Source organism: Electrona antarctica, assembly GCF_951216825.1.
Source record: "Electrona antarctica genome assembly, chromosome: 19".
In the NCBI taxonomy this organism is placed as follows: domain Eukaryota; kingdom Metazoa; phylum Chordata; class Actinopteri; order Myctophiformes; family Myctophidae; genus Electrona; species Electrona antarctica.
The window spans coordinates 14,993,972-15,016,676 of record NC_136800.1 but is presented as its reverse complement, the minus strand read 5'-3'; the positions used below and the strand labels follow the sequence as shown (position 1 = coordinate 15,016,676).

The 22,705-nt window shown below is 40.2% G+C and overlaps 1 protein-coding gene across 4 annotated transcripts; it reads left to right on the top strand.

Moving 5' to 3' along the window:
- Positions 1 to 1,395: 1,395 nt before the first annotated feature.
- On the top strand, positions 1,396 to 14,677 carry rnf2 (ring finger protein 2). Of its 4 annotated transcripts, none has more exons than XM_079529845.1 (11): positions 1,396 to 1,487; positions 4,401 to 4,495; positions 5,252 to 5,412; positions 5,921 to 6,003; positions 6,896 to 7,028; positions 8,472 to 8,574; positions 8,863 to 8,931; positions 9,049 to 9,189; positions 9,462 to 9,634; positions 11,102 to 11,291; positions 11,803 to 14,677. In XM_079529845.1, the coding sequence occupies exons 2-11, from the start codon at positions 4,406 to 4,408 to the stop codon at positions 11,902 to 11,904; spliced, it is 1,245 nt and encodes a 414-aa protein (XP_079385971.1). In that variant the 5' UTR covers positions 1,396 to 1,487; positions 4,401 to 4,405; the 3' UTR covers positions 11,905 to 14,677. The 4 variants fall into 4 exon arrangements, with proteins under 4 accessions (XP_079385971.1, XP_079385970.1, XP_079385973.1 ...); XM_079529844.1 differs by having other exon boundaries at positions 6,896 to 7,046; XM_079529847.1 differs by lacking the exons at positions 8,863 to 8,931; positions 9,049 to 9,189.
- Positions 14,678 to 22,705: the final 8,028 nt, after the last annotated feature.

Below are 22,705 nucleotides of genomic sequence, written 5' to 3'. Positions count from 1 at the left end.
GGTAGGCACTAGGCCTACAGTCAGACAGTAGCCTACAGTTTGAGTTTCCATTGTGGTATCCAAATCATCAACATAAAACAATAAAAATATATATGTTGTTATGCCTATTAAGGGGGGCTGATTATAGGCTACTGTAAATACTGTCTGTATATCTACTGAGCTTTTTTTGTATTGTATCTGTAGGCTATTGTATTATTAATTAATTGAGTATTGTAGTTCATCTAGCGGCCGATCTACATTGACACGTTGCAGCTATTTGAAAATGTTTTCAAAATAGTAAAAAATGGAAAATAAGTTTAGGCATAAGGGCTATAGGGGTGGTGCAAGATATAGGCCTAGCACTTATGTCTGACTTACCTCGATTGTGCTATTTCTGACTAATCATCAATCAATCAATCAATCAATCAATCAATCAATCAATCAATCAATCAATCAATACATAGAACTGTTTTTCTTCTCTTTTGGGAAAAGTAAAATAAAAAAATAGAGAACAGTAAGTAGCCTATAAGATGTGTCATTTTAAGTGATGCTCTGACTGACTGGATACAGGATATGGACATCTTATCCCTAAACTCTTTTGCCATTTTTTACTAGTTTGAAAAACATTTTTAAATATAGTTCAAATAGCTCACAACGTGTCAATGTAGAGCGACTATTTCATAATATTTTTCAAAATGGCTAATAAGTTTAGGGCGCATACTGCATACATAGCCTTCCAAACCATAGTGACCCAAACACAAACAACAATTAAAACGTTGATGCCATCTAGTGGCAACATTATAGTAGGGCTTTACTTTTATTAATCCCCATGGGTAAATTCACGTAATATATAATAAATGCAATCGCATTTACATTTCATCTCCAGGTGTGCTCATGACAAAATGAAAAAGCAAATGCAAATCACATTGCATTTTCATTTTCGAATCGTACACTGCGCAATGAGTGACAGAAAATGCAATGTGATTTGCTATCTGTTCTGTACCAAGTAGACCTTCTACTGCTGCACATGTAAACAGAGCTGCGAGCCTGCGACCTTTAAACAAATCTTAAATCAGATTTTTGTATACTATTTAAATAGTCTTGAGAAAAAAATGCTGCTATTTTCCCCAAAGTGACTGCAAAAAAATACTGCTATTTGTTTCAGAAAAAAGCTTTATACCCTATAAGTTATAACATAACGATCAACTGTCTTTATTTATTGTATTTTGACACTTGCTTTGGCAATGTAAGACGTATGTTTTCTCATGCCAATAAAGCTCATTTGAACAGTGTGTGTGTGCGTGTGTGTGCGTGTGTGTGTGTGTGTGTGTGTGTGCGTGTGTGTGTGTGTGCGTGCGTGCGTGTGCGTGTGTGAGCGTGTGTTGATTCAGTCTTTGGCACATTGCCTACAGTTCCCAGAATGCACCGCGACAGGTAAATCCGCCATATTGCCTATGCCATAACGCGCACAGTGGCTAGCTGGATCTGCTCGTACCCAGAACAGAAATGTAAGTGTATAAACAAACATTATTCTTTAAATCACAGTTAGACAGCTTAACCCACAGTAGACTGGATCGTGGGACAATAATTGTTCATAAATATTGATGTATTAGTGTCGAAAAGGTGGAAGCGTCATTTTGTAAAGCACAAAAGGGATTCGTGCGTCGCCTCTCTTTCTGTTGTTGTTTTTTCCTCTCTGTCACAGCGCCAATTATACACAACCATTCGCCTGCAGTTTATTATTTATAGTTTGTATTTAATCCTGCAAACTTACATAAAACCACGAATTTGAGCCCTATAGTCGACATGCCGCCTCTTTCTCTTGTATTTTAACATGAATATGTCTGTCTATAGCATTACGAAAAGCAGCTAGCCTCTAAAGGCTAATTTAGACTTCGTCGGACGACCGTGTCGCTCGACAAATAACGTCTTTTAAACATAAATTCAAATGTTGTATTGTCAACTGATTACGTGTTGATGCTGCTTTTTCTTTTACCAATCGTTACGGTTGGCTTGGCTAAGTATAAACTGAGCTTCAAAACGAACTAGCCGACCTTCCTACACAACACATGCACATTGTGTAAGCTATGTATGGGGGTTGGGATCTGTCTATTTACTGAAATGTGCCCCCAGCTGCCGAAGAATAGTTTAAAACACGTCTGCCTCAACTCCTACTCCCAATTCCAATTATCAATCAAACTACTCGGTCACTCACTACTCAGTCACATGTATGTAGTAAATGGTCTACTCTAGAAACATAATTTATGTTTCGATACAGAAGTGGGGGATGGTTGCAGTGCTAAAGGACATAGCAGTTTTCATTGGGAGGTGTGGCATCATGGGAGAGCTGACATCTATCATTCATTATTATATATTTTTGTGAATGTGTCGGACGTACAAACACAATGACAATGTTGACTAGCCTTAGACACCGGGCCACATGTTTATTTGTAGGGACCCATTAGAAAAGCTCTCTATCCTTATGACAACTGCTTATGAGGGATGAACAATGTGGGTCTGTTGGTGGATTCATATTGATGGCACAACAGTATAATTCATATTCCATCATTTTGAACTTGACAACATATTTAAGCTCGATATTTGCAGCCCTGTAACAATTAAAACCCAATCTGAGTACCAAACATGCTCTGAGGAACATCCAGAACCCCATTTCCCCCAATTCTGGCTGTGAAACATGAAACATGTTGGCTTAGCCATGTTTAGCCAATTTCATTTATTATCGGCTACCCAGTTTTCCCTCCTGTTATTCTTTCCAGATCTTATTTAGACGTTAAAATCACAATCCAATCCCTTAGTTAGGAGGTTGGGCAGTGGAAGGGTTCCACTGCTGGAACTCAGGTTTACAATGTTTTTTGACCATTTATGGTATTATTATTGTGTGTGTATTTTGCTTTTTCTGCCTACTCTTTCTTCCTTTTCTCCTGAAATGTAAACTCTGAAGTGATATTGCCCTGTTGCCCCTGTTAAGTGTTGACCTGATGCCATATGTAGTCCATCTGAAGAAAGCGAGGATTATACAGAGACATTGGAGATGGAGTCGCTTGGAGGGGGCATGAGGGCGGAGGGGGGGAAGAGGGGTGAAACAAAAAATCCTGGGAATTGCACTTGTGTCCTATGTATAAATATAAATGCTGTCTATACTGTACTGCTTTTTCCAAATAAAATAAATATTGTATAAAAAAAAATCACAATCCAGAGATGAATGTGCCTGGTAGAAATGTGGCACAGTTTACTTATTATATTCTATCATATTAGTCTCAAATAGCCTGCATCCTTACACTCACTAAATTGAGAAAGGATGCAATCATGTCCTGGGATGCAATACTGTACTTTTAATGTTGTTGAAGTAGAACTCGTAAAATGTCCCAGTGGGACCCATCTAAAAGACTACCCCTGGTTACCGGGATCCATTACTTTGAAAACATATTTACATCACTGATTTAGAGAGATGCCTACTTGTTATCCTGGTGACTTACTTATTTTCTTAGGACTCTTAATTACTTCCTTACCAAACACGTTTCAATGGAAGATAATTAGCCCTTCACTAAGTCCCTCCCCAACCCATCCTTGTCCAATAGGCACGTTAGCAGTGAAGAAAGCTTGACCTGCATAGCAACCGTTGCTAAACTATTTGGATTGGCATTGGACAATCGCTTTTTGGGGTGGGATTTAGTGAAGGGCTAATTCCTTACACTGAGCCTGGTGATGCAAATTAATAACATAGAAACAATGCTCCCTGGTGCGTAAGGACTTTTTTAAACGTGAGTTGTGAAAACAGCATTGTTATTGACATCCTCCTCACACACCCCTCCCCCTGATCTTTCTGATCATACAAGTGAAGATAGGTAAATAATATATATCAGATTATACTAATACTTGAACAAATTTCAGAATTCAGATGTGCATAATCGTTGCTGAGTGAATGTTCTTTCGCATCCCACTGAGCATAGATTCGTGTAAACGTTATGAATAAGATATTGGATGCAATTTGCATACTTTTTTCCAGATTTATTCCAAATAGTTGAAATCCTCTTAATACCCCTTGTGAAAGACAGAGAGATCACAGAAAAACCCATTTTTCTATGAGAGTATGCAACTTCCATAATGGATGAAATGAGGTATTTCATCGTTACTACTGTAGAATGCAGTGTTCACATTTTAATTGAAGGTTGAAAGGCAAAATGTATTCCACATTTGTGACCTTTAGGTGTACTGCACTAAAGCCCTGCCAGAGGTCAGATCTCAAAGGAAGACAAACGGCAACCATCTCACAGACTGCTCCAATTTGATTTAAATTTAAACAAATGGCTCATGTACAAGATTTTTTTAATTTCGTTTTTGTCTGTCCTTATGTATGTCTTTTGAGGATTTCTAAATTGATGGGGTTGTGTGTGTTTCAGTATTCATGATGACCCAAACTGTTCAGACCAATGGGGTCCAACCCCTGAGTAAGACCTGGGAACTGAGTCTCTACGAACTACAGAGAACTCCTCAGGTAACATTGTATCCCTATTTACTTCCCTTTTACTACTGGCATCCACAATAACGACGAACCTAAAAGACTATTATTAACACCTACAGTGCACACATGATGTCTGTGATGTACATAACTATGACTACATTTTTCCTGCAATGAAGTAAGTTAGACTAGGAGTGCAGGTCTCCACCAGGCCGGATTGCCTGCCAGGGCCTGCTAATTTTGGAAATCAGTCATAGCCAGTCGGACTCGGAATAGAGTATGATACATCTTGAGTGATATGTCTTGATCACATGACTCCAGAGATTGTATGTACCAATTTGTTTGAGCAGTAGCAAAGGTGAGATTTGAAGAAACCCCCAAATTGCATCATGATCCAAGGAATGCAGGGGGAAATGTTTTTGATTTATGTCCTATGGTTCAAGATTTATAGACCAAAATGTGAAATAGGCGCCACTATGAGAGAGTACATCCAAAGTTTCACACTGAACAATCCAAGGGTGCCGCAGATTAATTGCTCACAGACACATGGAAGGACCAAAAAACATAGTCTAAGACTGTCCGGCCTGGCTGAGACGATAATTATTTGAGATCTGGTTAGTGTGAATCTAGAATTGTATATAAATTACAATTATAACATCTACAAATGTATAACAATAAAAAGAAATGGCATGGAGGTGCAGACATTTTGCAGCACCTTTGTTCATTAATCTACAATTAATGAACAACAAACCTACATTTGTCTTACTATTCCTGTTTCCTCTGTGATTCCAGGAGGCCATAACAGATGGACTGGAGATAGCGGTATCACCCAGGTCTCTCCACAGTGAACTGATGTGTCCGATCTGCCTGGACATGCTGAAGAACACCATGACAACCAAAGAATGTCTACACCGCTTTTGCGCCGACTGTATCATCACTGCACTGAGATCTGGGTGAGTTTGGTCCCATTATGCAATCCAGACTACCCTATAAAGATGTTTTTCTTTATGTCCTGAAGCTGTTGACGGTGAATAGATGGGGATGTTACCACAGAGACAGAAGCATGTTATGTGACACCGGTATTTGTATGCTAACTATGTTGTCAGTGTATGAACTGTTTAAGCCACCAGGGCACCTTGTCTAGCCCTGTTTAGCTCTGCTGTGCAAAGCATTTGAACCCCTTTGGCCGTGAAGTGTAAATCTGGGTAGTGCCGTTTGTCTTGGCCGCTGAATTTGGACAGAACCTGTTTAGCGTTGGAGTTGAAAGCAGGCTTGCTCTGTTTTACATTTAATGATGGCCAGACTGCTAATGTGAAGTTAGCCAGTTGTGCCAAATGTAAATTAATATTTAATCTACTTCATTTAAAGGACAAAAGACCCCTATCAATAGAAGTTGTTCATCGATTCCCACTATCAATCTATATCCCCCACTAATATCTCTCTCTCTCTCTCTCTCGCCAGTAATAAGGAGTGTCCTACCTGTCGTAAGAAACTAGTGTCCAAGAGGTCACTGCGTCCAGACCCAAACTTTGATGCTCTGATCAGTAAGTGTATTTTAATGCTTTAAAGGGTGCGTTCAGATATAGGCACACCGAGCACACTGCCAATACAAATTAAAAGGCGAGTGCGCTCCAGCTGCGCATTTCCGAATGCACCCAAAGTGTAGTTTGATCTCGGTATGCGCAGAACATATCCTGAAGTGGCTGCAAAATGTAACTCTGCTCTGTCAAAATCAGAGTCAGAAAGGGGACCTTTAGATTTCTAACCATGTCAAACTTACTTTAGCACCTTATATTATCAGTAGGATAAACATTAAATGACTGACTACTGTCATCGCCTTTTCTTTTCATTAAGAACAATATAGTTGGCCTGGGCCGTGGCTCAGCGGTCCAGGCACCTTGGCTGGTAATCCAGCCTGGCCGTGGGTTCGACTCCCGATCCCGACGGCCTTTACTGCATGTCATCCCCCATCTCTCCCCATTTCCTGTCAGCCTACTGTCTGTCCCTCCATAAAAAATATAAAATAAAGGTGAAAGCCGCAAAAAAAAATATTTTATATAGAGATATAGTATTTGCAGATTGGTTGCACATCCAAAGAAGATCACAATGTTTAAATCTATATTTTAAAGCTTCAAAACTATATTTTGCATTTTCAAAACATTGAATATATATATTATTTTTAGGTAGAAATGATTTTAATGGATCAGATCACTGATGTTTCTAATGTGGTATACCTTAGTTTTCAGTGGAAAACATTTTGACCACACAATTGTGTTCTGTGGCTGTGTGTAAATAACTAAAGATCCTATGTCAACTGGTATTTTTGAATATGACTCTTCTATCGTACCACCACAGGACTGTGAATGATCTTGTGAGGGGTATGGGGCACGACAGCATGTGTTGCTGGGTTACTGAGATTGTCTTGTGGTGTCTTAGGTAAGATCTACCCCAGTCGTGATGAGTACGAGGCTCACCAGGAGAGGGTGTTGGCTCGCATCAGCAAACACAACAACCAGCAAGCTCTGTCTCACAGCATAGAAGAGGGGCTGAAAATACAGGCTATGACCAGGTACACTCACAACAGCAAGTAGGTTTTTGTGACTTAACACGTAGCCCACCAGAACCGTACTAACCGTAGGATTAAATGAATCGTCTAGCCTGCTACGTTTTCCAGGGTTTATATTCTTTAATCCATGTTTTGATCCGATCGAATCGTTAGCTGCCGCTCTTTGGCATAACAGTCAAAGTGGCACTGTGGCCATTTTGAAGATGCGCGCACATCCACTTGCACTCTATGTGCTGCTTTCAAAGGCCTGTATCTCCAAATCGGCGCAATGAATGTCGTTTCTGGTGAAAACAAGGTTTTTCAACGGCCGACAGCAGGCGCTGTGATACTCGCGGTCAGGTTTTTCCACCACCGACCGAGAGAACAGCAACCGATCAAGACGCCACACCGCATTTTGTCATTGTAACATCCGGTTACGGATATTTGGCTCTGCAAAATAAGGGTTGCACGCGATAAAACCGTGGCAATGCGCGGTAGATAGATTAATTAATGCTGGCGGCAAAACGGTAGGAGTGACTGAAGACATAGACTAAGCTCTGATGTCCACATGACCAGTGCCATAAGGTGTCATTGGCCATCTCTTGGCTAACTGTTGAGTCACTGTTTAACCATCAGCCAAATATGGAAACAAGGAGTCATGTAATTGCTAAAAACGGCGACGGTCTGCTCTAATTGTACAGCATGTTTTGACATGCGCTTTGCCTCTCCTGGTGGGAGCTCTTCCTAGTCGGCCATTATGGGATTTTCAATGAGGAATAACAAAGGAACGGCACCGTCGTTAGTCGCGTTTTATTTTCTTCACGGACACACAGTGCAAGGAACTGTAGTGGACATAAATATTCTGTGACTACTTAAAAGGTAAGAAAATGGAAAATCACTGGCACTGGGTGATGATTATTTAGTCTGTCATTGAATGAGTTAACCCATTAAGACCTTATAGGAAAGCCTATAAGTTGTTTAGCAGCAAAGCATCTGTGTCATTTTGTGTCTGCACCAGAACGAGATAATCTCCTGAATAGCTATTGTATCCAACGGTGCCATCCATGAGATTTGATTAATAAGCATTAATCCAGCATTTCAAAAAAAATGTTTTACACATGATACACAGCATAGAATGATGTGGCTCAAATATGGCGGGTTATCACTTCCGGGTCGGACAGATGTGGTCTCTTCTGCGTTTTTCGCGCATTATACTGGCAGGTCGGAATGTGTGAACAAACAAGCTTTATAGACATGTTTTACGCATACAATGCAAACAGTTGGAGAATCTGAATCTATTCAGATTTCTACAAACAAACTGATAAACGTTGGTGAATGGTGAATGAGTTTGTGTAAATTAATGCATGTAGTAACGCATAGGATGGAAATTTGTTTAGCTCACATTTGATAAATGAGGTCCTGTGGGGGGTGTAAGTATTATTGCATGACTGTGTGTTTTTGTTACAGACTGCAACGTGGTAAGAAACACACAGTTGAGAATGGCGGCAGTGGAGCAGAGGACAATGGAGACTCCTCCCACTGTAGCAACGCGTCTGTTCATAGTAACCAGGTGTGTTGATGCCACTGCCGATTGTTCAACTCTTTCATGTTTTTCAATTAAGCATTATGGCTAGGGCTTTGTATTACCTTTTTAGAAACTAACATATTGTTTTGTGCTGCATACATACACTTGAAATCCAGGTGAATTCACTCGGTTGTGAGAAAAGCATATGGACAGAGAGGCGAGGGCGCTGTCTAGTTAGCTGCTAGCTAAGACCCAGTGGATGTAAACGGGACACCCAGTGCGTGATTCACACATGTACTAATAGCATGTCAAATCACATGTTTGAATTTTCAGATGAAAAGGTTAAAAGACTGGCTGAGCAAAAACATAAAGAGAAGTGGTGACCATGGTGGTGAGGAGGAGGTTAGTTGGGGTTTGAAAGGGGAGCAAATGGATACACATTTGTTTGGAAATGCCAAGCTTTTTAAATGGTTTTTCCATGTTTCCAAATACAACTGTACTGACTGTATGTCCAACTAGACAGGACAGGCGGTGAGGCAGGGAAGCTCAGATATGAGTGGAGGCCAGAGCAGAGGAAACAAAGGAGATGCAGGACAGAAGCATAGAGGAGAGGAGCAAAATGCAGCTGCAGCTGCTATTGTTGTACCAGGAAGAGCAGAGGTAGGAGACCCAATGACGGCAAGACTGCTGCTGCTACATCACGTCCGAGTTTGTTGTGAGGCACCGGTTGTACAGATGTAGATGATAACACAAACCATGTAGATTATAAGGTGTATCCACATTAACCTGTGTATTTATCTATCTCCGTTAGGCCGATCTCGCCCCCCCCAAAGCCAGCTTATAGCACCAATGATGGCAGATAAAATAATTTGGCTACTATGATGTTCATATGTCCATTATGTCTAACTCTGGGTTCCATCTAAATCCACCAGGAGGCAGGCCCGAGCATCAAGCGCACAAAGACCAGTGATGACAGCGGTTTGGATATGGACAATGCAGCTGAGAACGGGGGTGGGGATTCTGTCATTGAAGGGGGCGCCAGCGAAATAGAACTGGTTTTTAGGCCGCATCCTACTTTGATGGAGAAGGACGACGCTCAAAACAGGTACAAACACACTGCCACCTCTTTCCTCTCTTACCTTTTTATAGCAAATAAAGCATGCCCCTATAGGGGCTGTCCTTAGTCTGTGTGCTACAACGACTCACAGTGCTTAATCTTTAGGTTTATCTGAAGAATCGACATTTAGGAGGGCAAACTATGATGATGGTGTAGTTTAATGTTAACTTAATATCAGCTAGAGATGTCCTGAGACTCCAGATCTTATTCCAAGACATTTGATGAGTTATCTTCCCATACATGAGCCAATCTTTGTATTTTCCAAGATAATAAAGCTGCACAGTGCACTGTCACTGCCAAGAACATTATAAAGGACTGTTCGTAGACGCCTCTTCGCTGGCATTCAGGTGGCTGCTCTACTGATTTCATTACTAAGTCAACACAAATGTGCTCTCCACAAAACGCGCTCGCCCCCTGCGACCATGGAATGGTCACCACCATTTTGGGCAGAGCGTTCCTGTTACCCTGAAAACTATGCATATAGAAATATTGTATTACAGACAACAATCCGTGAAAATTTAAAAACTATACAGTACATATATTTGCTATTCAAATGCCATTCTTCTTGTTCTGCTTCTGTGAATGTCAGCCCCTCTCAGAGCTCCGATTTCAGTGAGTTCTGGAGATGAGGTGGTCTATACCATTTATGAGGCTTGAAATCCTGTCCAGTTGAGAGTTGGCTAGACAGTTCTGTGTCAGTGTTGTTACTGCTCGACATGTGCCGTGTCTGGTTACTATAGTAACGGAATGGGGCGTCAGGCACAGTGGTAGTGAGCGCTGTGAATGTTGAATTAATAGCGTGGACGATTGATATCGTAACTGGGTTTTCTCTGCAGCAATAATTGAACACGTGAATAATAAAGTGTGCGTCTTCCATCTTCAGGACAAAATGTCTAGTTTGACAGATTAAAAATCGCTCTGTGTAATCCTTTGCCACTTCTGATTTATCAGCAGGCTGTTTAAGGTTCAGAATTAATTTGAGGTCAACTGTTGGTGAATGAATGTAGTTGGACAAATGTGGAAACCGTGGAAAACCCTTACATTTTACTATGTCATTAATATACCTTAGAGCTGTTGTGTGGAAATGATTAAAAAGTCCCCCCATTCTGTGTTTCCTAGAACTGGAGGTCTGAAAAAAAATCATTAACATGGTGAATCACATCTTGAGGATGTAATCAAGATGTGATTCACCATGTTAATGATTAACATGTTATTTTACAAAGCTTTTAACTTGGCAGGTGTGATGTGGTTTCCTCCAAGTGAATGTAATCTAACTATAAATGCACCATGTCTGTACGTACGTCTGTACACCGGGGGGGTGTACAGATGTACACAGTATATCCCTAATATATATATAGCCACCTTATATATGCGTGTCTAAAAAGATGGCCAAAAATGTAACAGGTTTTCTCACAGCTGTCCTTTTGTCAATCCATTTTTACTCAATCTGTCCAGTGTGGAGTTTGTCCCTCGTTACATAAAGACATCAGGAAATGCTACAGTGGACCACCTGTCTAAGTATCTGGCTGTCCGGCTGGCATTGGAAGAACTGAGAAGAAACGCAGAAGCCAGTCCTGTTAATGTAGAAGCTGCCTCAGAGAAACAGTACACCATCTACATACCTACCGCTGCAAACCAGTTTACTGTAAGTATAACACTAGTGTTTTAGTCGAGTCCAAGTCAAGACCGAGTGTGGGAGGGGGTCGAGTTTTATTTTTCACATTTGGCCAAACTGCTCTCTTATGATTAATGTGAATTGGCTCATAGTATGGGTATAATTTATTTATTACATTGCATTGTAGTGACTTGTGACTAGAGTGGACTCAGTGGGGGAAGAGTCCCCGAGTCCTTAAGGTCGAGACGAGACAGAGTAAATGAAAATGTGTGGACTCGAGTACTACAACACTAACATACATACACACACACACACACACCGTGACACGCCTGAGTACAATGAAACACTAGTGCCTGGTTCATGAGCCGCCAGCCAATATCAACATGACTACTGGCTCATTGACTAGAAGTTAAACGTGTTGACAGAGCCAAGTGAAAGTCGAAGAAAAAAATATATATATATTTTGAAGTAATGTTTATGTCTGAGATAAAGATTAATTGGCTTTTAACACATTCCTTCTCAAACTGTGTTCCATTATTAGGTCCTCAATGGCTCGTTTTCTCTGGAGCTGGTCAGTGAGAAGTACTGGAAAGTTAACAAACCCATGGAGCTGTACTTTGCCCCCACTAAAGAACACAAGTAGAGACACAAACTCAAACATCAACACGTATCACACACCACTCATGTAACACACACACACATACACACACACACACACACACACACAGTGAAAGTGGGACTGCTAAAAACATGTCGGAAGGAGGAGAGCGGGGCTTGCAGGCTCCTGAAACGAACTCATGTAAAAAGAAGAACTTTTTTGTTTTTTTTGTTTTATATTCTCTGTATCATTTTCTCTGTCTCTGTAGTTGAAGGTAGCAGGTCAGTAAAGCAGCTGAGAGGTCAGAATTTGACAGTCTCTCCAACCTTTGAGAAGCAGGCTCAATTCACTCATTTCTCAAGCGTCATTTAGGTTATGACCATAGTTCAACAACACAAACCATGTTAATTTGTTGTGTACAGTGTTGTCTACAGGGCTGAAGAGGTGCGTGAAGGGGTGAAAATTCTGCCTGCATTTAGTGAATGTAGCACCTGCTTACAGCCCTACATACCTACATGTCTACTAGGTCCTGTCAAAAGTTTATCTGGGTCATAGAGGACAACCTCAAAATGCAGAACTTCCCCCACTGCACTGAGGGGTTAATTTCACTTAACGGTACATGCCAGCATCTGTTGTCTCTCAAGGAAACCTATGATTGTAGGCAGGCACGTAATTATAAACTGCCTCTCTGCCAGCAGAGACCACTGGAGAAATCTATGTAATGTAACGACGATTCACAGACAATATACTGTAATACTGTAGCGTACAAGCTGCTTTTCTGATCGGTTACCTGGTAGGAACAGACAAACTGTTTGTCTTCTAATATTTGTGCACAATAAAATCTATTGTGTTCATTTAACTCTTGAGTGTAAAAATAGACAATTTGTACACGCAAAGTTAAATTAATAAGGATTTTACTATGTACTAGTAGCTACCCTCTGAATTTGCCCTTTTATAAATGTCTTTTTGTAATTGGGGAGGGAAAAGGGGTGGGATGGGTTTGGGGCTTCTTATGCAGAGCCTTAGATACTTTGGATGTTATAGTTAGATGTTATAATTTTCTCTGGACGCCATATTGTCTCAAACCTGTTCCATGGCTGTTGGTAAGTAACCAGTGAAACGAACTCAAAATGAGCTTACAAGGATGAGCACCTCACCAATCACCATGATGATGATGATGATATGGAGGAAATTGTTTCACGTTTACCACCAGCACCTCATTCTATGTTCAAGAGATGGGGGCGACCAAACTCTTTGTGGCTCTGCTATTTTGGACAGACCATACAGCAGCAAGTGTATGAAGGTTCATTTTTTTGTTGTGTATCTGTATGTGAACAGACAAGACGGCATGGGTTTGGCAGAATGTGTGAATACAGCTTATTTCTTACTCCACCTAGCGCCTTTTACACCAAGTATTTGTGTGTGGTCTCAGTTTATACAGATCACGGTCCACATGTCCCACAATAAAGGAAAGTGCTCCTTGCACTTGTTACTGTATGACTGAAGCGTGTGCGAGTGTTGCGATGCCAGGTACATATAATAAATGTCAACCTATAATGTGGTAGAGCGGTGTAAAGTTAAGCAGTATACCAGGAATTCTCAAACCTTTTGTAACAAAATTTGATAAGTGCTGTTTCTTACTAGTTGATGTACAGTTAGCAGTGACTCTTGTAATGTAAACCGGAAACATCTAGTGCCTCCCGAGGCTCCCGTGTACTAGAAGACTTTGGGAATACTTTAAAAAGAGACCGCTCACGTCTGCCATACACTAGAAATACTAGTTTGACAAGTTGACAACCATGTTGAGTAGATTATCTTGGGAGGAAATAATGCAATTATATCTGGCATTGGTCCTATGAGAAGTGATTCTCAGTAGAAAGCCTAGTCATAAGCAAAACGTATATTTGCCAAATAAACTACATGAATACATGACTGATACAGGAATATCTGCTCAGGGATTGTTTTCGGGTCCACTTGGTTCTACCATATAGCCAAGAGAAGAATGAGAAATGTCTATTAAATCTGGCCAGTACACAAGATTATGCTTCTAGTACACGACTATGGAAGACAAAAGTCTGCGGACAGATCAGTATACTGTAGGTGTCTGCACCCTGTTTGAAACAAGCATCTGTGATGTCAACTTCACGAGCATGTGCCAAGACTAAAGACTTCCAATAATATTAAACATTTGATTTTTGTCCTGTGAAGGAGACTGACTTAAGACTGCTCAGACGGTGTTTTATGACCTCCTTATACCAAATGATTGAGATGGTATCACAAGACTTAAGTCCACAACTATAGCAAAACCTGTGATGTTATTCCGATATTGGAAATGTGTCTGTGACAGTGCTTAAAAAACCTTTGGGTGTAAGACAGCCGGCATAAGGTGACGACTCTTGGTTTGAGAAACTGCTGTAAAACAGATTACTGTATAATATACACCCCAAATTATGACTTCTTTCCCACGGAATTAGCATATTGACGTCCCACAGAATTCACATATCTCCAATATTTCATGAATCTGGTGCCTGTTCAGCTACAGGGGGATTAAGGTGCAGGGCAACAGTAGTTTTAAACTAGCAGACGGCTATCATCGGAGCGCAACACCCTACAGCACCCTACAGCACACAGCCTACAGCACATGCAAAAGAGATTTTCTGGAAGCTGTATTCCTTCCTTATACCAGTGCATTGCTGAGTAAAACACATTGCTGCCTGGCATAGTGAAACTGCTTCACACATCTCAATTCTCTTTCTGTCTGTGCGTGAAATCTGTAAAAATGCATCATTTTGTTTGACAATAAACCTCATTCTATGTGTTCATTGAATTATTATTACTTTACTACATTAGAGAAGTAATTGATACCCACTTGAAGTGCTGAGGTTGGGCTGCTACCTACTTAAATCCTAGCCTGGTTAACCACTCCCCATTGAAAAGAAATGCAATGTGATTTCAAGGAGGAGTTGTTAACCAGGCTACTTAAATCCAGCTTTTGAGGTTTTTTAAAAGAAAGTATAACTTCTGCTGACTGAGATGTTACAGTTGACATTTCAGGCTATATTACCACCACTTGGTTTAAAAATGGCATGAATCTTCCTATTGTGAGACAAACTCTGTTTCTTACAAAAAAAAACAATTTAGCATTTTTTGGGGAACCAAACTGTCTGTGGCCTAATAACATTGGATGTAGAACAATTGTGTAAAGAAAAAAAAAGAATCACTATCGTGATCTGAGAACACCCTTTTGCATTATTTGTCCATCAGAATTTCAGTTCGAAGAGTCTCATTCCACACTTTTTTTTATTGACTTCAATTACTGTCCCAGGCAAATATGACATTAAACATGTTTCTTTTTTAGTTCAATTACTGTTCCAGGCAAACATAATGACACCTATATTGTATCATTTGTATATTGTTGGACATAATGCCAAGTCTTTCCCATAGTTGTTTTTTTAGACGCCTGAGCAATCCATCATCATGACTGACTATGATGCCTATGATGATTTCAAAACATTTATGGCTTTCCTGGAAACGATTCTTAAGTGATCAGGATTTTATGACGAGGAAGGGTGAGATGGTGTGCAATGAAAAGAATCCTGCAAGCGTTCTTTTTTTAATTCTCATGACAGGAATTATGATGTGAGTGACCTACACATTACAATGTGTAGCTCACAATTCCTTGTTTTAATTCCTTTGTTTGCTCAACTGCTTAGGCTATCTTATCTAGCCTACATGTTTTATTGCTGAAGTCTCTAGTTACGTCTAGTACCAGTATAATTTCTCTTCCTGTTTCATTTATTGTCTTTATCGTCAATGCGGGTTTTGCAACAGGCCATGAAGCATATCTTTACACACCTCAGTCGCTCAGTCAGTTCACTTGGTGGATTGGAAGACTTTCTACCACGGGTTCAGAAATGGGACCAGTGAAGACCTTCAGCGTGACAACCTATAACCCCAACAATAACAGTAACACGTATACCAGAGGTGATGTTGTCTCAGGGAAACTCACACTGGAACTCAAAGAAGACCTTCAAATTGTTTCATTGTCTGTGAAGTTGAAGGGCCAGACCAAGGTGTCCTGGGTGGAATATAGTACATCTGGCAACAAAGTGTACAGCGCCACGGAACTCCACTGCCATTTGCAGCAAGACATCCTTCCAGAGGCCAAAGGTGGGTGCAGGGGTGTCATTTGGGGTCCCAGGAGATGACAGTTGCCAGCCCCACTGTGCAGGTCTTTGTTAAGACTGCTGGTACTGTAACTCCTTTTTCTTAAGGATTGCATTTAATTTTGCACCATGACACTTATGTGTCACATGGCTATATGTGATGTGTTGGTAGCTTTTTAGCATTGGGTTTCTTTTTTTTGCTGAGTTTTAACTTTGGTCTTTTAATGTTTCTTAGATAGGCTTGATGTTCAATGTTGCATCGCAAGAGACTGAGGGGAAACAGTATTTCATATTCCGCATATTCATTCTTTTCATATTCATATTCATTTTTTTCTCCATTATTTTCATGCATATTTTTCCGTTCAGCTGTGTGTGTGTGTGTGTGTGTGTGTGTATATATATATATATATATATATATATATACACACACATACACATCATGTACAGTATATGCATATTTGAGTGGATATCAGCAGTTACCTACGTGTCATTTCAGACAACCATGTTCTCACGGCTGGCTCCCATGTCTTCCCATTCAACATACGCTTCCCTGACAAGTATGATTTTTTTTTGCTATACTTATTTTTTATTATTTTTTATTATTATTATTATTTATATTTATTTTTTTATTTTGCTTATACCCAAGACTTTCAACATAACCACACCTACAAATATTTTCTCTCTCTTGGTCCTGTCTAGAGACATGCCACACTCCTTTGTAGGGGATCTAAGGGATGCAGGATTTGTTTCTTACACAGTGAGAGCGACACTAAAGCGAACTACCATGAAGAAGAATATAAAAACTAGGTCTTATCTAACATTTCTCTCCAGTGAAGACATGAGCACCATCGTGCCTGAGCTGATGGTAAGGTTTTCTGGCATTCCTTTAACAAGAATGATTGTTTTGAGTAGTGAAGTTCGCTACATCCTCGGTTAAGGATTATTATTGTTTATATATTTAGCGTTTTCTTTTTGGCCACTTCATGTTCCCTCAAGGATGCCCATTTCAAACATTTCTAAAGGTTTTTCAAGGACTGACTGCTGGTATTGATTCCTTTACTCTGTCTCCTTCCCAAGAGTCCAAAACGCCACACCAAGACGAAAAAGAAAATGTGGTTTAACCCTGGCACTGTGGCTGTGGAGATGTACTTCCCAAAAATGGGCTATCTCCAAGGTAAAATGTTTTTACTGGTTATATGTAACCCAGTGGTTCTCAAACCTTTTCATGTCGAGGACCACTAAAAATGTATTTGTAATTGGCCACGAACCCCCACCAGAAAATATGTTGTGCCAGGGATCCCCCATACAACATTTGTGTTGGACACTGGAAGTCCCTTGACCCCACTTTGAGAACCACTGATTTAGCTTGTGTCCAACATGAAGTCTGACAAGGAATAAGCATGGGCATACACATATCGTACCCGATTCAAACAAATTTGCTACTCACCGAAGACTATTATGCATGACGATGTAAAAGGTTATTTCATGTAGTAGCTGGATGACATCTTACATGGCAGATATATACATATTACATGTCACAAATTGTAGTCCATGTAAAAAAGAGAAATGCTATGTTAAATATTGTGACTGTGCAGAATGTAATATAAGATACAATGTGTGATATATTTTAATGTAAACATTGTGTTCTCCCTGCAGCAGAGGGGATTGCCGTTACAGCATCAGTAGAGAACAAGTCACCCATTCCTATAGATATACACTGCACCCTCTACAAGAAGGTCAGTAGGATATATTTTACCAGGGTAAAAAAGGACTTAACCATGGTTACTCCACATACAGAGTCTGCAGTGCACATGCTTATGCCAATTTAACCTTTGAAGTATTTTTATCAGGGGTTCTCAGGTTCACATTTGCTCCATGCCCCTCCATACAAGTTATGTCATTTGCAATATGCGAGTGTTTGTGCATTCACTTCCTTACTAGTATGATATCATTGAACACAATACTTATTACAGAGCAACAACTCACCAGTAATGCTAGTGTCATAATTCAGAAATCAAGACTAAGTAGAATCCTGTAGGTTTACACTCTATAACATACGACGAATTAGACCGTTCCTCACCCAGGAGTCAGCCCAGCTCCTAATCCAGACAACAGTCTTGACAAAACTTGACTATTGTAACTCCCTCCTTACTGGCCTACCGGCATGTGCACTTAAACCCCTCCAACTGATCCAAAATGCCGCAGCTCGCTTGGTCTTCAACCAGCCAAAATTCTCACACGTCTCCCCCCTTCTCCGCTCCCTCCATTGGCTCCCGGTCGCTGCCCGCACAGAATACAAAACTCTGATCCTGTCATTCAAAGCAACCAAAGGTATGGCCCCCCCATATCTTACAAGTATGATCGAACCCTACAAACCCTCCCGTGCACTCAGATCAGCCAACGCAGGGAAGCTGGAAGTACCTTCACTAAAAACGCTGGGACAACGCTCCACACGTCCCAAACTCTTCTCCAAAAATGTGTTTTTCTCCCAAATATAATATTTGTTATGTTTATTTTTTCTCCCCCAACTATGACCCAATGTTCATACTCTTTGTTCAGGCCAAAGTTAGTTCTATTGATTAATTTATCAATGATTAATGCTTAATGACGTATTGGCATTAGCTGTGATTGGACACACCATTCTTATCTGCTTGTTGTGTTTTGCTATCAGGTCACTGGGGTGTTGACCATAAAGAAGAAGGTCAAAAGGAAAGTCAGCACCAAAGACGTGGCAACAGATAATCTGGACACTGTTCCCCCCAACACCAGTCAGACACTCAGCACGGTCATCAACCTCCCTTCAGACTGCAGTCCCTCTCTCCTCAACAGTGACATCCTCAAAGTGGAGTATCGCCTACAGGTGTGTGTGCGTGTGTGTGTGCGTGTGCGTGTGGTCTGACCACACGTATAGTTCAGGGTTCATGGTTCAGCAGCAGTGTGCTGCTGTTACTTCAACAGCGCTATGCTTTCAGAGTTTCAGTTTGGAATAACAAGTTCAAAAATCAAAATGTATATGTATATTTATTCTCTCTTTCTCTGTCTCTCTGTCAACTTCAACATGTCTCTGCACAGGTCATTGTGTCCATAAAAAAGGCATTGAACCTGCTGTTCAAATTTCCTATCGTATCGGATTTTACGCTGGACCAAAGCAGCCTGAGCTGACTTCTCCTTACACAGATAGGAATGGACCACCACCATCTCTATACTCTAGACAAGAGACCCCTAGAGTCTATTCTGGGACTGCTCCGTATGCAGGCAGATATGAACCATACTCGCCCTCCCCTGCTCCCAAGGTAAATTGAATATCTCTGCTGCTTTCTGCTGTGGGAAGGCAAACACCTAACTCCAAAATGTTCATTTTTGAGGAAATGAAAAATTTTCAGGAAATTAAGAAAACCTTATATTTTGAAAACAAAGCAAAACTGCCCCATCAAAGTTGGTGTTGTGACTTTATATATTGTCAATTACTTGCATGAGAAGGGGAGAGGTGGTGGAGTTAGTTGTTTTAGCAGACAGTTTGAGGGTCCAATGGAGTAAGAGGTTTTGTCCAACGCATTTTTTACTACTTTCCATTGGTTTAATATTTTCGAATCAACACACAGACGTAAAGGGTGTTCAATAGCACTGATTTATGTAAAAAATATGAAAAACCTCAAAAATGGAGTTAGGTGGTTTCCTCCTGACAGCAACGAATAAGAGTTGGACTTCAACTTGTCCTAAATAGACAATCCACCCGTTCACATATTGAACCGGCTGACTCATTGGTTGATACATTCCATAGTTTGACTGCTTACAATAGTACTATCTATCTCTTCCACACTTGACCATAGAGTATTAGCACTTGACCCATAACTCAGCGGTCCTGTGGTTGCAAAACAACCCAGGATGCTTCTTCTTAGCCCCGACACCAAACCCTTGGGTTCACTGACATTCCTCATTTTATCCTCTGAGAAAATAAATTAATAAATATGTTTTATGTTCCTAATCCTCAGACAATTTCTTCCTTTCTTTTTTCCAAGCTCGGCTCCTACTCCTCCTCTGTCCCAGAGACGTCTGAGCACCTTAAGCCAAGTTGGAGTGGACGCCAGCAGAACCTTGCCACCTCACTGTTCACACTCCCTCCGCCTGACTATGGCACAGCCACAGAACAGGTATTCCTTATCAAATCAACATGTGTTTGTTACGTTTGTTCTGGTAATACCTTTAGGGCTGCAACATAGTGTTCCTGGAAATATGCTGTCGGAGTACAGTTGAATATACCGGTTTAAAAAGGTCTGATACATTTTCATTTTGTGGCAGCCACTTTAAGTGTATCAAAAGAGATCTGTGAAGATGCAAGCTCTATAATTCAGTACAGATGATGTGATGGCATGTAAAAAAAATGACTTATGTGAATTGAGGGGCGCTCTTATCATCGTACATTGTAGCGCCCATTCAATTTAATGGGAATTTAATCTTTGTGTAGGACAAAAATACAGATTTGCTCGTCTGCATATGACGTAAATTGTCAAATAATGTTTGTGTTAGGACAAAACTGCACCCACTATAGCTAAATATAGGAGGGGCTAGTGCCCCTCAAAATAAATTATTTAGTATCAACACATGTAGAAAATAGAAATATCAAAATATCAAAATATAGGCCTACTTAAAGTAATTAAAGGTACCCATAATGCAGAATGTCCCATTTCACAGGTTACTAATGTATAAAATATATAAAAAATCTTTTGAAAATAGCAGATCGGCTATACTTTCAAATATTAAATAGGGATGAAGTGGTTAATGTACTGGTATGTTTTGTAATAATAATCCAAATCTACAATTTTACAAAGTAATTAGTAACTAGTTTTCTAATAATTGTGGTGGATTAAAAACTAAAGTATAAGTACCTCAAACATGCAGCTAATGTGCTTACCGCCGGTAATTACTTTTTGACCTTTTACAGTACAGTTTTTCTGAAGTAATCTGTTATTATATTCAACCTTCTGTTCCCAGCAGCGGTCTCAGGACTACAGCAGATCCCTATGGGGGTCTCATCAGGGACTCAGTCAGTCTGGTAGAGGCTCAGGGAAAAACCAGAGAACCCCCAAGCCCAATACCCCACACTACCCGGCCATTAACAGTATGTATACATACACATTTATGCACTGCGATATGACATAATCATATAATATTGTGTTAGGCTAAAGGGTATAAGAGTCCAATACTTTGAATTGGCTTGAAATAAAATAATTCAGTTTTTTTTAATTTATAGGAACTGGTTTTGTTGTGAGCACCAGTAGGCACATTATTTTAATTCAATTGCATATATTTTTCTACAGGTGTTCCACCAGCGGGCTCATGGATAGACCGGACCATGAAACCAGTCCACAACCACAACCAAGCCACCTGGAAGCCAGGACCACCTCAACCTGACCCAGACTATTTATGAGCAGCATTGGAACACCAGCCTGCACCAACAACCAGAGATTCCACCTACACTAGAATATACAGGTATAAAGTATTACAAATAATTAAGCCAATATTTAATCCTGTGAATGTTTGCGAACAATGCATTTGTAAAACCTACCCCAAATTCAACATTTATAATTGAGAAAACATACCTTCCAACCTACACGGAAATATATCGTAGGCCTACTGGTACATACGTGTTGGGACAATTACGTGGAAAACACGTTGTTTACAGGTTAGCCTACATGTCTGCAACTCAGAACATATTTTAGCTGTATTTACTTACGTGCGTGCGTGCGTGCGTGCGTGTGTGGTGTGATAGAGAGAGAGAGCGAGAGAGTCTGGGTCTGTTTCTCAGAGAGAAGCCTGTCATGTTTGACAGTTATGTTGTATTTGAACTGATATATTTTGGATTTTATTTTATTAGCATTCAAACATCTTGTTTCATCATGAAGCCAAATCCAGATGATAGCAATTAAGGGTATTACTTCAAACACTTAATTACAAAGTGGTACTTGATGTAAAAACAAACATATAACACTACATGGAAATACATCATCTCAAATTAAAATGACAAAACCACTCATTATGTAATATGTTATGTAACACTATAACAACCTACATGCTTATCCACATGTATTGAGCTTATTACTTCTACAAGTTCATTATCATCTCTCCCCACAAAGCCTCCTTCACTCTAAAACTAAAACAAAGAGCTCATAATATTGTATTGTAAGAGCCAGAGAATTAATAAAACCCCCTTTTCAGACTACCTCATCACCTACAGTAGCACTTTTCAATCACTGTCACTTCTTGTTCCATTTGCAACCACTTCCTTAAGTGACTATGTGTGTGAGTGGGTGTGTGGCTGGGTGCGTCTGAACACGAAAACAGCATTGTTTTTCACCACCTGTGCGCAACCTAACACACGCACATATTAACTGTATATATGATGATTTTGGGTGTGCCAGTACAGTACAGTAGAGGGACCCCCACACGGTAACTGTCATTTCTCAACCATTTTTCAAAAGATGCTATTTATATTACCTGACCATTTTACACTGTCATTTGTTGACCTGTGTTCAGGTCACCTACTCAAATCTTGCAAGTCGCTCCGGATAAGTCTTGCTACTGTAAATTCTGAAATTGTAATGATTGTAATCCAGTGTCTTGTGGGTAAAACCCAATGTTTTAACATACTTGGTTTATGTGTAAATTAAAGGAGTAAAACA